Here is an 11,883-nt window from a genome sequence, read left to right as displayed (position 1 = left end):
GATGTGGGATATCTCATGTGCTGCGTTCAGTACTTCACACCCCTTGACCTTTTCCACATTTTGTTGTTACAGCCTAAATTAAAAATGTAGATTTTTGATGTCACTGGCCTATACTTCAATGTAATAGTGGAATTATGTTTTTCAAAATTTTGACAAATTAATGAAAAGCTGAAATGTCTTGAGTCAATAAGTATTCAACCCCTTTTATGTCAAGCCTAAATAAGTTCAGTATACCAAAGTTCAGGAGTACACATGTTCAGGAGTACACTAGTTCAGGAGTACACATGTTTTTAACAGGTCACATAAGTTGTATGGTGTGTTTTTAAATTTATTTTTGAGTACCTCATCTGTACCCCACACCATACAATTATTTGTAAGGTCCCTCAGTCGAGCAGTGAATTTCAAACAGATTCAACCACAAAGACCAGGGAGGTTTTCCAATGCCTTGCAAATAAGGACATCTATTGGTAGATATTTTTTTTTAAATCTGACGTTAAATATCCCTTTAAGCATGGCAAAGTTATTAATTACACGGGATGGTGTAGCAATACATCCAGTCACTATAAAGATACAGGCATCCTTCCTAGTTGCCAGAGAGGAAGGAAACTGGTCAGGGATTTCACCATAAGGCTAATGCTTTAGGGTGTTTGCTACCTCGATCTGCGCAAACGAATCCTAGACCTGCGTGAGTAGTGGGTCCAAAATCCGAGACCAGAGTACCATGTATTCTGACGTGGCAGTGTGAGTCGCGTGGACTTTTTTTGCCTGTGGTAAACAAGCTAGCTCGCTAATGTCATGTAAAACTGTTATTTTTAGGTTTTGTGGAATCAAATATATTCTGTGGAATTAAATCAAATCAAATTTATTTATATAGCCCTTCGTACATCAGCTGATATCTCAAAGTGCTGTACAGAAACCCAGCCTAAAACCCCAAACAGCAAGCAAAGCAGGTGTAGAAGCACGGTGGCTAGGAAAAACTCCCTAGAAAGGCCAAAACCTAGGAAGAAACCTAGAGAGGAACCAGGCTATGTGGGGTGGCCAGTCCTCTTCTGGCTGTGCCGGGTGGAGATTATAACAAAACATGGTCAAGATGTTCAAATGTTCATAGATGACCAGCATGGTCGAATAATAATAAGGCAGAATAGTTGAAACTGGAGCAGCAGCACAGTCAGGTGGACTGGGGACAGCAAGGAGTCATCATGTCAGGTATTCCTGGGGCATGGTCCTAGGGCTCAGGTCCTCCGAGAGAGAGAAAGAAAGAGAGAATTAGAGAGAGCATATGTGGGATGGCCAGTCCTCTTCTGGCTGTGCCGGGTGGAGATTATAACAGAACATGGCCAAGATGTTCAAATGTTCATAAATGACCAGCATGGTCGAATAATAATAAGGCAGAACAGCCAGGTGGACTGGGGACAGCAAGGAGTCATCATGTCAGGTAGTCCTGGGGCATGGTCCTAGGGCTCAGGTCCTCCGAGAGAGAGAAGGAGAGAATTAGAGAAAGCACACTTAGATTCACACAGGACACCGAATAGGACAGGAGAAGTACTCCAGATATAACAAACTGACCCTAATTATAACAAAAGCTCCAGGTAACCAAACCAGGGTACCAAATTTCAGATGTGATAATGCCCTAACAGTTACAGTTTAATGGCTATAATAGGAAAATACTAACCTAATTGACAGAGTGAAAAGAAGGAAGCCTAAAAAAATATTCCAAAACTTGCATCCTGTTTGCGATAAGGCACTAAAGTAAAACGGCTAAAAATATGACAAATAAATTAACTTTATGTCCTGAGTGTTCGGGGCAAATACAGCACAACACACCACGGAGTACCACTCTTCATACTCTATATTGTTTTCAGCAATAGTAGCAGTACTTATTCAATTTATGAGAAGGTGTTATAGCAGGTCGCACGCATGGGTCCACATATCGACATGCCCGAAGTTCCTCCACTGAAGGTTCTTCCACTGAAGACCACCTAGCATATCGGCTTGCCGCTCAAGAAATGAGCGATTGCCGACTTTCGGCATGCCAATGATCTGCCACCGGAGGCCCGACCGCGGCAAGCCACTGACGGCGTGCCACCCAAAAAATACTGGCGGATCGACAGGTCATTGTTAGCTGGGGATCAACAACCAACTTAACAGATCTAGAATAATTTTGAAATAATGTGTATATATTGTACAATTCAGGTGTGCAAAGCTCTTAGAGACTTTCCCAGATGTAATTGCTGCAAAAGGTAATTTTATCATGTTTCTAACTCAGTGGGTTAAATACTTATCTAATCAACATATATTAGTGTTTTATTTTTCATTCATGTTTTACAAATGTTAGAATTTGTATTCCACTTGGACTAAAAATGATAATTAAATACATTTTAATCCCACTTTGTAACACAACATTTGGACAAAGGTGTGTGAATACTTTCTGAAGGCACTGTATAATGCATTAATTCATGCCTCGTGTAATGGAGAATAGACCATCATTAACAATTACTTAGTAATGGACTCAATTAGTAGAAATCATACATTTGTCTCTCTTATTTTCAACATAAAGGGTCCTATGTATAAATACAATGGAGAAGAGAGCACAAATAGAATGTAAGAATAAAAAATAATTCATTTTATTTCAGAAAATGTGTACAATGCATGTATATAATGAACACAGAGAATTGATATTGTATATTATATGCTGCACCACTGAATTGCAATTGCATGTCACTGAAGAGTTTACTGGGAAAATTCTGAAATGATACCAATCCATGTATCGGACAAGTCGTTATTTTTTGTTAAAAACACATTTAAACACATTATAAATTTGCATCTAACTATACTGACAAATGGTAATTTGGTATACTGTTGACCTGCCTTAGTTGAATTCACTAACTGTAAGTCACTCTGAAGAAGAGGGTCTGCTAAATGGCTAAAATGCTAATTTAGAAGGGATATCACATTGCAAATATTAAAATAAGGGAGAATGTTGTGCATCACATTGCAAACATATTGAAGCCAATGTCTCTCTTGGTCCACTTAGAGGCGCCAGTCAATCCATCATGGATGGAGAGTAGAGTAAGAGTCTTCCTTCCATTAGATAACCTGCTTGGGACAAGATTAACAATTTAATAAGGAAACTTTCCCCACAGGGAGACAAATTTAATAAGGAAACTTTCCCCACAGTGAAGGACTATTCAGCTCTCTAGAAGACAATCCTATAAGAGTTAATTGGTCTCCTTTTCCTATAGCGTATAACTTTTCAGCAGTGTAGGCTATAGCTGATACATTTTAAGGATTTATATCACAATAACATTACATTTAAAAATGTACTTAATTGAAGAAAATATTTCTATTAAATCCAATGATAACTGTCTCACAAACAGGTGTAAGGGACCCCTCCCCTTCCATACCCCTTTGTTGGTGCAGGTTCCACAGAGGCATCCAAAGAGCCCGTTGATCATTTGGGTGCAACAGAGCACCAGCTGCAGAGAGCTTGTCACCAGCAGGATGGCAAACAGCCCAATGTTAAACTCCACCACGTTTTTAGGCGCTGTGCACAATCCCCACAGATCACGGTTGTTCAGGTAACTGTCCTCTCTGATGGGGAAAGCCGGAGAGGGTTGTAATTAATTATAAGCGTGGTGGTGGTGGTGGGGGTGGGTGGGTGGGTGGGTGGGTGGGTGGGTGTGTGTGTGTGTGCGTGCGTGCGTGCATGTGCGCTTGTGTAAGTTAATGAGTGTGTGTTTGTGATCTATGAAGACACTAACCTGTCTTTGAAGGGAGTTGTCCAGAGCAGCAGCACTCTACAGTAGGGCCCATTAATCAGGCCAAGCATTGCCACTATGAAACTGTAGAGGGCGCCAGCAACCCCGACCGCAGCAAAGGCAATGGAGAGGAACATCTGTGGAAACAAGATTAGTTAAGTTTTAATATATTGGTCTTTCAGCATTATTACAGGTTCTTAAATAAAGTTATAATTAAAAAATAATAATAAATAATACATGTTAATTTCAAAGTGCTAAAAATTATGATGACTATCTTATTTAGTATTTCCTGTTTTCTTTGCATCCTATCACGTATGATTCCTTCCTTCCTTTCTTTCTTTCTCTCTTGCTCTGTCTCTCTATCTACCTTACTCTCTCTGTCTCTGTCTATCTGTATCTCTGCATCTGTAGCTCTGATCCTTTTGTAATCTTTCGAAAGTAATCTTTCAATTCCCTGCTCTTCTTTTTAGAGTTTTCTAGTATTTTATAGTTCAACAGTTATCATTCTTATAGACTTCTCCAGTGTTTTCTTGTCTGTAAAGAGGACTTACCCCGCAGCGGTTGGCACAGCATCCCTGCTGTCCAGTAACATGGATGTACAATGCTGGGACCAACACCTGGAAAGGGAATGGGCAAGGAAATCAGTACCATGCATGTAACCTCAAGGACTTTTATCCTGGTTAAGTAAAGGCTACATTTTTAAAAATCAACATTTGACAATAACAACTATTTGCATTTGAACAAGTGGTTGAATGTGAGAGAATGGTTGAATGTTTTTATTTTTGTGTGTGAATTATTTTGTTGCTCTTGTTCTTGAATGAATGAGGCAGTAGTAGGAAGGTCCAGCAAATGTGCACTTTGATAAGGGCTGTGGTGAGCTTCTTGGCAAATAAAGCAGCATGATTCACCAGATTACTTACATATCACACTGTAGTTTGTCCCTAACCATGTAAAAATCTAAAAACTAGTAGAAAACACTCAAACATGTAAACCATATTTTGAATCACTGGCCCCCTTGGATAACTTAACTGTGTCAACTCATGGGTGACTCCCCATTATACATATACTTGTGAATCATGTGGAACCTAACAAGGGTTTCATCAATAAACAAAGCAAAGTCCAAATGACATTTCACTGACATGCTCATATGAATGGTTATGGGGGATTTCCCAAAAAATATTGCATAATTAAATTAAACACCATTCATTATTTAAGAAGAAAGAACTTACCATTAGTCCCCCTCCAACCAGTCCTCCCATGTACTTCACCTCTTCTGTGATGTATCCGTCTTTGGCGTAACTGGTCTCCCAACCCGGGAAGAACAGTATGATGTTACAGATGATTGAGATGACTGCCAGTGGGTATAGCGTCACCCCAATACACCGGGAGCATTTACCTGTACACATCCTATCTGCCACGTACGGTTTGACTTGTCTAAGAACTGTGCAGCCAATAGGTTTGAGACCCTTGGACGATGAGAGCCTTGAACATTCCAAAAGAAAAACAGGGTTCTTTCAGTTAGGTATAAAGTTGTAAAACAAACTCTTAGAATTCCACAAAGGGTCTTTTCTGATGAAAACAATCGTCTTGTCCACTCACCTTTTTTTTCTCTCTACCTGGTGATGTACGGGGGGGAATAGAATACATACTAGGTGGGAGGAGTGGTTTTGTGTGGGTGTAATAGTGTACTGTGAGTCATAGTAAAGCAAAGGCTATAATTGGACACCTATTCTTCACCCAACATGGCTGGGGGACTTTGAATGGCGTCATTTATGTCAAATCGATTATGGTGTTATGATTAACACTAGAGGTTGGCATGGTTTCCTTTGGTGATAAACACCAAACCATAGTCAGAATAGGGTACCTGAGAAATAACCTACAAAGCCTCCAGACTACAGTTATTTGTCTGTTTAGTATGCCCCCATTGTCACAATATTCTCTAATGAATAAGAGAGGGTAATTGTTTTTGTGTTGTTCTGCTTCTTTCAAATCTTCCAAGCTACACGGAATGTGTTCCGCCAGTGTGTGTTTGTATTGTCTATCTGAGTTTCTGTAAAAAAAAACACTCCTTGTGAACTTTGGACCGGTAGTGCATGATGCTGTAGATGGGAGGGATACAACAAGTCTTTGACATCAGCAGTAAAACATTAACAAGTGACTGGTTAAACATTAATATGAGACTGCACACTAGCCACGGTGAGCTAGGATAAAGGAATGTCATTCACCACTTACAAACATTAGCTGTTTTGAATTGAGTAACTGTAACTTCCCAATTGAGATGTTAATTGGAAACATTTGTGTGCACCGCTAACCAAAGATTTCTCAGTTACATACTCAGTAATATGATTTAGTCTGTCATTATAGGATGATGAGCAATGAGCATCCTTTTGATTACAAAAAAAAGGATCTGACAAAAACCAAGAGGCCGACATGTAAGCTTGAATAAAAAATAAGTGATACTAGCAAAAGCAGTGTGTAGGTTTCTCTTTTCTTCGAAGATTACCATGAGTTAAAACCTGTGAGTAGTAATTAAGGGAGCTCTTTGGTGTTAGCGCAGGTGACAATTCTAGGGAGAGAAAGTTTTTGTAATGTTACCCGCAATGTTCCCCAGATGTTTGAGTGTCCAGTTTTCTGTTAGTTAGGGGAACCATCTAAGTATGTTAGCAAAAACCTCATGAGAACCGATTTAGAATGTTTTGGCATTGGAGTTAGGAGAACATTCCCTAAATGTCAAACAGAACTTACCCAGAACGTGGTTGCCATGTTCTCAGAATATCCAATATTAATGTTCTAGACACGTTTCATTGGAACATTGCAAAAACATTCATGTGTCCAGTTTTCTGAGAGTTAGGACAATATTCCATCAATGTCCCACCAAATATTTACAGAACATGGTTGCCATGTTCTCAGAATATAAGATATTAATGTTCTAGACATGTTTCATGGGAATGTTGTAAGAACAATTCCTGTCTCCAATTACCTTTAAAGTAGCTGTCCAGTGGTTTCAGATTTCTATGATATATGACCTATAATTACTTCGAAAATGAGTGAGATAGTTTTCCTTCCAACATTTTAAAATGAAGTATGTTAAAAAGCAACTGTTCTGTGTTGGAATGGTGTGGGTGTACCCCAACAACAGATGGTGTGGGCATATACCGGTCATTACAAATATTCAAGCAAGTAGACCTCTGATTGGCCAGCTCATCCTGCTCTAGACCGCTGATTGGCCATGACATCATATTCTATGAGGAAATAGCAAGCATTTTTTAAATGGTCTCTTTGCGATGTTTGACGTTGGGTTTTTGAAGTGTTTTTTTCCCCCTACAATTTATGCTTTGGCCACAAATACGAGTATAGGATGAGTCAACAACATTATTTGGCTATGAGTTAATGGAAAATGAACTTTTAAAGTGAGATTTTCACTGGACAGTTACTTAAAACATACGCCGTTCTGGAGATTTTGTCTAGTTCCCAGCTTGTTTAGGGGACACCCCCTTTAAAGTCCAGGAGCATGCAGGTATGCTTCACCATCTTGGCGCCGCCATGGATCGTGTTGTCCAGACAATGGACCGCTGGGTGAGACAGGGAGTTTTTCCAGCGCCTCCACCAGCACAACAGGGGTCTCTCCTGAGCACCCCTTTCCCGCATGAACCCAGTGGGATCCGTCTTTCCTTGCCCCAGGAGTACGACGGGAGGGCTGCGAACTGCCAGGGGTTCTTGTTGCAATTAGACCTCTATCTGGCCACCGTCCACCTGGCTCCATCGGACCGTGAGAGGGTGTCCGACCTCGTCTCGTGCCTCACCGGGAGAGCCCTGGAGTGGGTCAACGCCGTGTGGAGAGAGGGAGATGCGGCGTTGGACCAGTTTGAGGAGTTCCGGGCAGTTTTCGACCACACGCCCGAGGGTAGAGCGGCGGGTGAGCGCCTCATCCATCTGAGGCAGGAGACGAGGAGCGCCCGGGAGTTCGCCCTGGAGTTTAGGAACTTGGCTGCCGGCGCGGGATGGAACATCTGGGCCCTGATCGACCATTACCACTGCAGTCTGCACGAGGACGTCTGTCGGGAGCTGGCCTGCAGAGACACCACCCTCACGTTTGACCATCTGGTGGACCTGTCCATCCGGCTGGACAACCTGCTGGCTACTCGCAGATGTTCAGATCGGGGTCTGGTGGTTCCATCCTCCCCCTCTCCGATACCCATGGAGCTGGGAGGGGCAGGGCGCAGGGAGACCGGAGGGGGTTCCCACTAATGCACCATCTGTGGCCGCAGAGGTCACACTGCCAGTCGGTGCCGGGTTGGTTTCTCTGGGAATCAAGGCAGCAGGCAGGGCGCTCTGGCGTCACTCCAGGTGAGCCGGCACCATTCTCACCCAGAGCCCTCTGTTGCACATATGTTTGTCTGTTACGTTCCCTGAGTTTTCCCCGCATTCCCAGCAGAAGGCGCTTCGTCGATTCAGGCGCAGCTGGGAATTTTATTGATAGCCAAAAGTTTAGGGATCCCCATCGTTCCCGTGGATGTGCCCTTCCCCGTTCAAGCCTTAGATATTCGACCATTAGGGTCAGGGTTGATTAGGGAGGTCACAGCGCCTTTGGGCATGGTGATGCAGGGGGGTCATTCGGAGATAATTAGTCTCTTCCTTATTGACTTTCCTACATTGCGCGATAGGTCTCCTGGTAGACGCTGCACTTCCCAGGAGTCACATGCATCCCCTCTCATAGGCGGAGACGGAGGCTATGGAAACATATGTCTCCGAATCCCTGCATCGGGGGTACATTCGGTCCTCCACTTCACCCTCCTCCTCGAGGTTATTTTTTGCGAAGAAGAAGGAGGGAGGTCTGCGCCAGTGTATAGACTATCGGGTCTGGATCAGATCACTGTGAGGTACAGTTACCCGCTACCGCTCATAGCCACAGCAATAGAGTCAATGCACGGGACGTGCTTCTTCACCAAACTAGATCTTAGGAACGCTTACAACCTGGTGCGTATCCGAGAGGGAGACGAGTGGAAGACGGCTTTCAGTACCACCTCTGGGCACTATGAGTACCTCGTCATGGGTTGATGAATGCGCCATTAGTCTTCCAAGCCTTTGTAGACAAAATTTTCAGGGACCTGCACGGGCAGGGTGTAGTGGTGTATATTGATGACATTTTGATATACTCCACTACACGCACTGAGCATGTGTCCCTGGTGCACAGAGTGCTTGGTCGCCTGTTGGAGCATGACCTGTACGTCAAGGCTGAGAAATGCCTGTCCGTCTCCTTCCTAGGGTATCGCATATCCACTTCAGGGGTGGAGATGGAGAGTGAGCGCATTTCAGTCGTGCGTAATTGGCAGACTCCCACCACGGTAAAGGAGGTGCAGCGGTTCTTAGGGTTTGCCAACTACTACCGGAGGTTTATCTGGGGTTTTGGTCAGGTGGCGGCTCCCATTACCTCACTGCTGAAGGGTGGCCCGGTGCACTTGCAGTGGTCAGCTGAGGCGGACAGGGCTTTTAGTCACCTGAGGGCTCTCTTTGGCTTGAGGGGGCTAAACACCCTTTTCTCTTCTGGACTGACCACCGCAATCTGGAGTACATCCAGGCGGCGAGGAGACTGGTGGCGCTGGTAGTGTGGGAGCTGGACGCATTACGTGCAGAGCCCGCTCCCCTCCAGTGTCCAGCTGGGCATCTGTACGTTCCGTCTGCTGTCCACGATCGGCTGATCTATTGAGCCCACACGTCACCCTCCTCTGGTCATCCTGGGATTGGTCGGACAGTGGCCCACTTTGGCTAAGGATGTGAGGGTTTATGTTTCCTCCTGCTCGGTGTGCGCTCAGTGTAAGGCTCCTAGGCACCTGCCCAGAGGTAAGTTACAACCCTTACCCATTTCACAACGGCCGTGGTCACACCTGTCGGTACATTTCCTGTCTTCCTCCTTCACAGGGTAACACCACGATCCTGGTCGTTGTGGATCGTTTTTCTAAGGCCTGTCATCTCCTCCCTTTGCCCGGTCTCCCTACGGCCCTACAGACTGCGGAGGCCCTGTTTACACACGTATTCCGGCACTATGGGGTGCCTGAGGATATAGCTGCCCATGTCCACCTTCAGCGCCCGTGCTGCTCCAAAAAGTTGGCGCAGACTGTCACCGCAGTGAGGCCCCGGGGGACCGGGTCTGGCTCTCGTCCCGAAACCTACCCCTCCGCCTCGCAAGCCTTTCCGACCTGCACATTTCTCAGTAGTTGGTATTCAGACGAACCTTATTCAGTCGCATAACGTGCTCTGCAGGTGTAGCTACTGTACCGTGCGCACTATATATTTAATTCAACCACTGAAAACCCTCCCACTTGCTGGCCAACAAATGTTTTCAAGGAGTTTTTATTCAATAGGGTTTTAAGTACATTTACACTATATGTATATAGAAAAGTCTGTGGACACACCTTCAAATTAGTGGATTTGGCTATTTCAGCCACACCCGTTGCTGACAGGTGCATTAGATCGAGCACACAGGCATGCAATCTCCAAAGAAAAACATTGGCAGTAGAATGGCCTTACTGAAGTCAATTCGTCAATTCGTCAAATTTCTTCCCTGCTAGAGCTGCCCCGGTCAACCGAAAGTGCTGCTATTGTGAAGTGGAAACATCTAGGAGCAACAACGGCTCAGCAGGGAAGTGGAAGACCACACAAGCTCACAGAACGGGACCACCGAGTGTTGAAGCGCGTAACGCGTAAAAATCATCTGTCCTCGGTTGAAACACTCACTACCGAGTTCCAAACTGGCTCTGGAAACAATGCCAGCACAAGAACTGTTCGTTGGGAGCTCTATGAAATGGGTTTCTATGGCCGAGCAGCCTCACAAGCCTAAGATCACCATGCGCAATGCCAAGTGTCGGCTGGAGTGGTATAAAGCTAGCCGCCATTGGACTCTGGAGCAGTGGAAACACGTTCTCTAGAGTGATGAATCACGCTTCGCCATCTGGCATTCCGACGGACTAATCTGGGTTTGGGGGATGCCAGGAGAACGCTACCTGCCCGAATGCATAGTGCCAACTGTTAAGGATTGGTGGAGGAAGAATAATGGTCTGGGGCTGTTTTTCATGGTTCAGCCTAGGCCCCTTAGTTTCAGCGTGACAATGCCCATGTGCACAAAGCGAGGTCCATACAGAAATGGTTTGTTGAGATCAGTGTTGAAGAACTTCTCTGGCCTGCACAGAGCCCTGACCTCAAACCCATCGAACACCTTGGGGGTGAATTAGAACATTGAGCGCGAGCCAGGCTTGATCGCCCCAACATCAGTGCCCGACCTCACAAATGCTCTTGTGGTTGAATGGAAGCAAGTCCCCGCAGCAATGTTCCAACATCTAGTGGACAGCCTTCTCAGAAGAGTGGAGGCTGTTATAGCAGCCTCCAGACTCATATCAGTGCCCATGATTTTGGAATGAGATGTTCGACAAGCAGGTATCCACATACTTTTGGTCATGTCGTGTATCTTAAGCCATCCCTTTAAATACGGTGTACCTTTTAGTTTGAGTTTTGTTGACAGACTCACTAGAATATAATGAGAGAACGGGTTCAGAATATTATGGACAAATGAAAGAAGAAATCTAAACATGTGCATATACGTCTTCATTTCAGCACCAATTGGTAGATTGAAAAATACTCTGATCTTGTAGAGTATTTAGGGATATGAAAGTATCATACATTTATAAAATCAGATTTGGAAAGCCTTTACAAACAAAATATATTGATGAATCAAAAATACAGTGGTTTGACTTATCCTGGAACTTGCCATATTCAGATCTTCAACTCATGGTAATGTTGGAAGATTAGTGTACATATAATTATAAAAGGGAGAATAGTGTAATTCAGCCACTATACCCTCGTCTATTGCCTGCACTTGCCTGCACTAACCATCTGGTTCAAACTGTTACGGCTACGTTTTCCGCTCTATAACAATGTAATTTATGTATTATTATCAACTGTTACTAATGATCCTCACCAACAACCACATGGCCGTGATGGCATTTAAAGAGGAAGCAAATGAAGTCAAACAAAACAATGTAATTCAATTGAATGATAATGTAGGCGTTACCAACTGAAGGGACCTAACAGTAAATTGGAGCATTGGCCTGCAACCAAAAGGTTGCTAGTT

The 11,883-nt window shown here is 44.1% G+C and overlaps 1 protein-coding gene across 2 annotated transcripts; it reads right to left on the bottom strand.

Moving 5' to 3' along the window:
* Positions 1–2,602: 2,602 nt before the first annotated feature.
* Positions 2,603–5,802, bottom strand: tm4sf21a (transmembrane 4 L six family member 21a). Of its 2 annotated transcripts, XM_021618949.3 has the most exons (6): positions 5,358–5,802; positions 4,988–5,240; positions 4,310–4,375; positions 3,762–3,895; positions 3,405–3,591; positions 2,603–3,096 (listed from the first exon to the last, which is right to left on the bottom strand). In XM_021618949.3, the coding sequence occupies exons 2-6, from the start codon at positions 5,162–5,164 to the stop codon at positions 3,088–3,090; spliced, it is 573 nt and encodes a 190-aa protein (XP_021474624.2). In that variant the 5' UTR covers positions 5,165–5,240; positions 5,358–5,802; the 3' UTR covers positions 2,603–3,087. The 2 variants fall into 2 exon arrangements, with proteins under 2 accessions (XP_021474624.2, XP_021474623.2); XM_021618948.3 differs by lacking the exon at positions 5,358–5,802 and having other exon boundaries at positions 4,988–5,270.
* Positions 5,803–11,883: the final 6,081 nt, after the last annotated feature.

This window comes from Oncorhynchus mykiss, chromosome 10 (genome assembly GCF_057628025.1).
Source record: "Oncorhynchus mykiss isolate SJ-2025 chromosome 10, ASM5762802v1, whole genome shotgun sequence".
Classification (NCBI taxonomy): Eukaryota; Metazoa; Chordata; class Actinopteri; order Salmoniformes; family Salmonidae; genus Oncorhynchus; species Oncorhynchus mykiss.
The sequence above is the reverse complement of the archived record's forward strand: the minus strand, read 5'-3'. Positions and strand labels throughout refer to the sequence as shown.

Excerpts from the sequence above, each read along its gene's own strand:
- tm4sf21a (XM_021618949.3), bottom strand. The coding sequence starts at position 5,164 with ATGTGTACAGGTAAATGCTCCCGGTGTATTGGGGTGACGCTATACCCA. Across the intron at positions 4,376-4,987 it reads TGGTTGGAGGGGGACTAATG|GTGTTGGTCCCAGCATTGTA; the intron begins GTAAGTTCTTTC and ends TTCCCTTTCCAG. Across the intron at positions 3,592-3,761 it reads ACAACTCCCTTCAAAGACAG|AGAGGACAGTTACCTGAACA; the intron begins GTTAGTGTCTTC and ends TTTCCCCATCAG.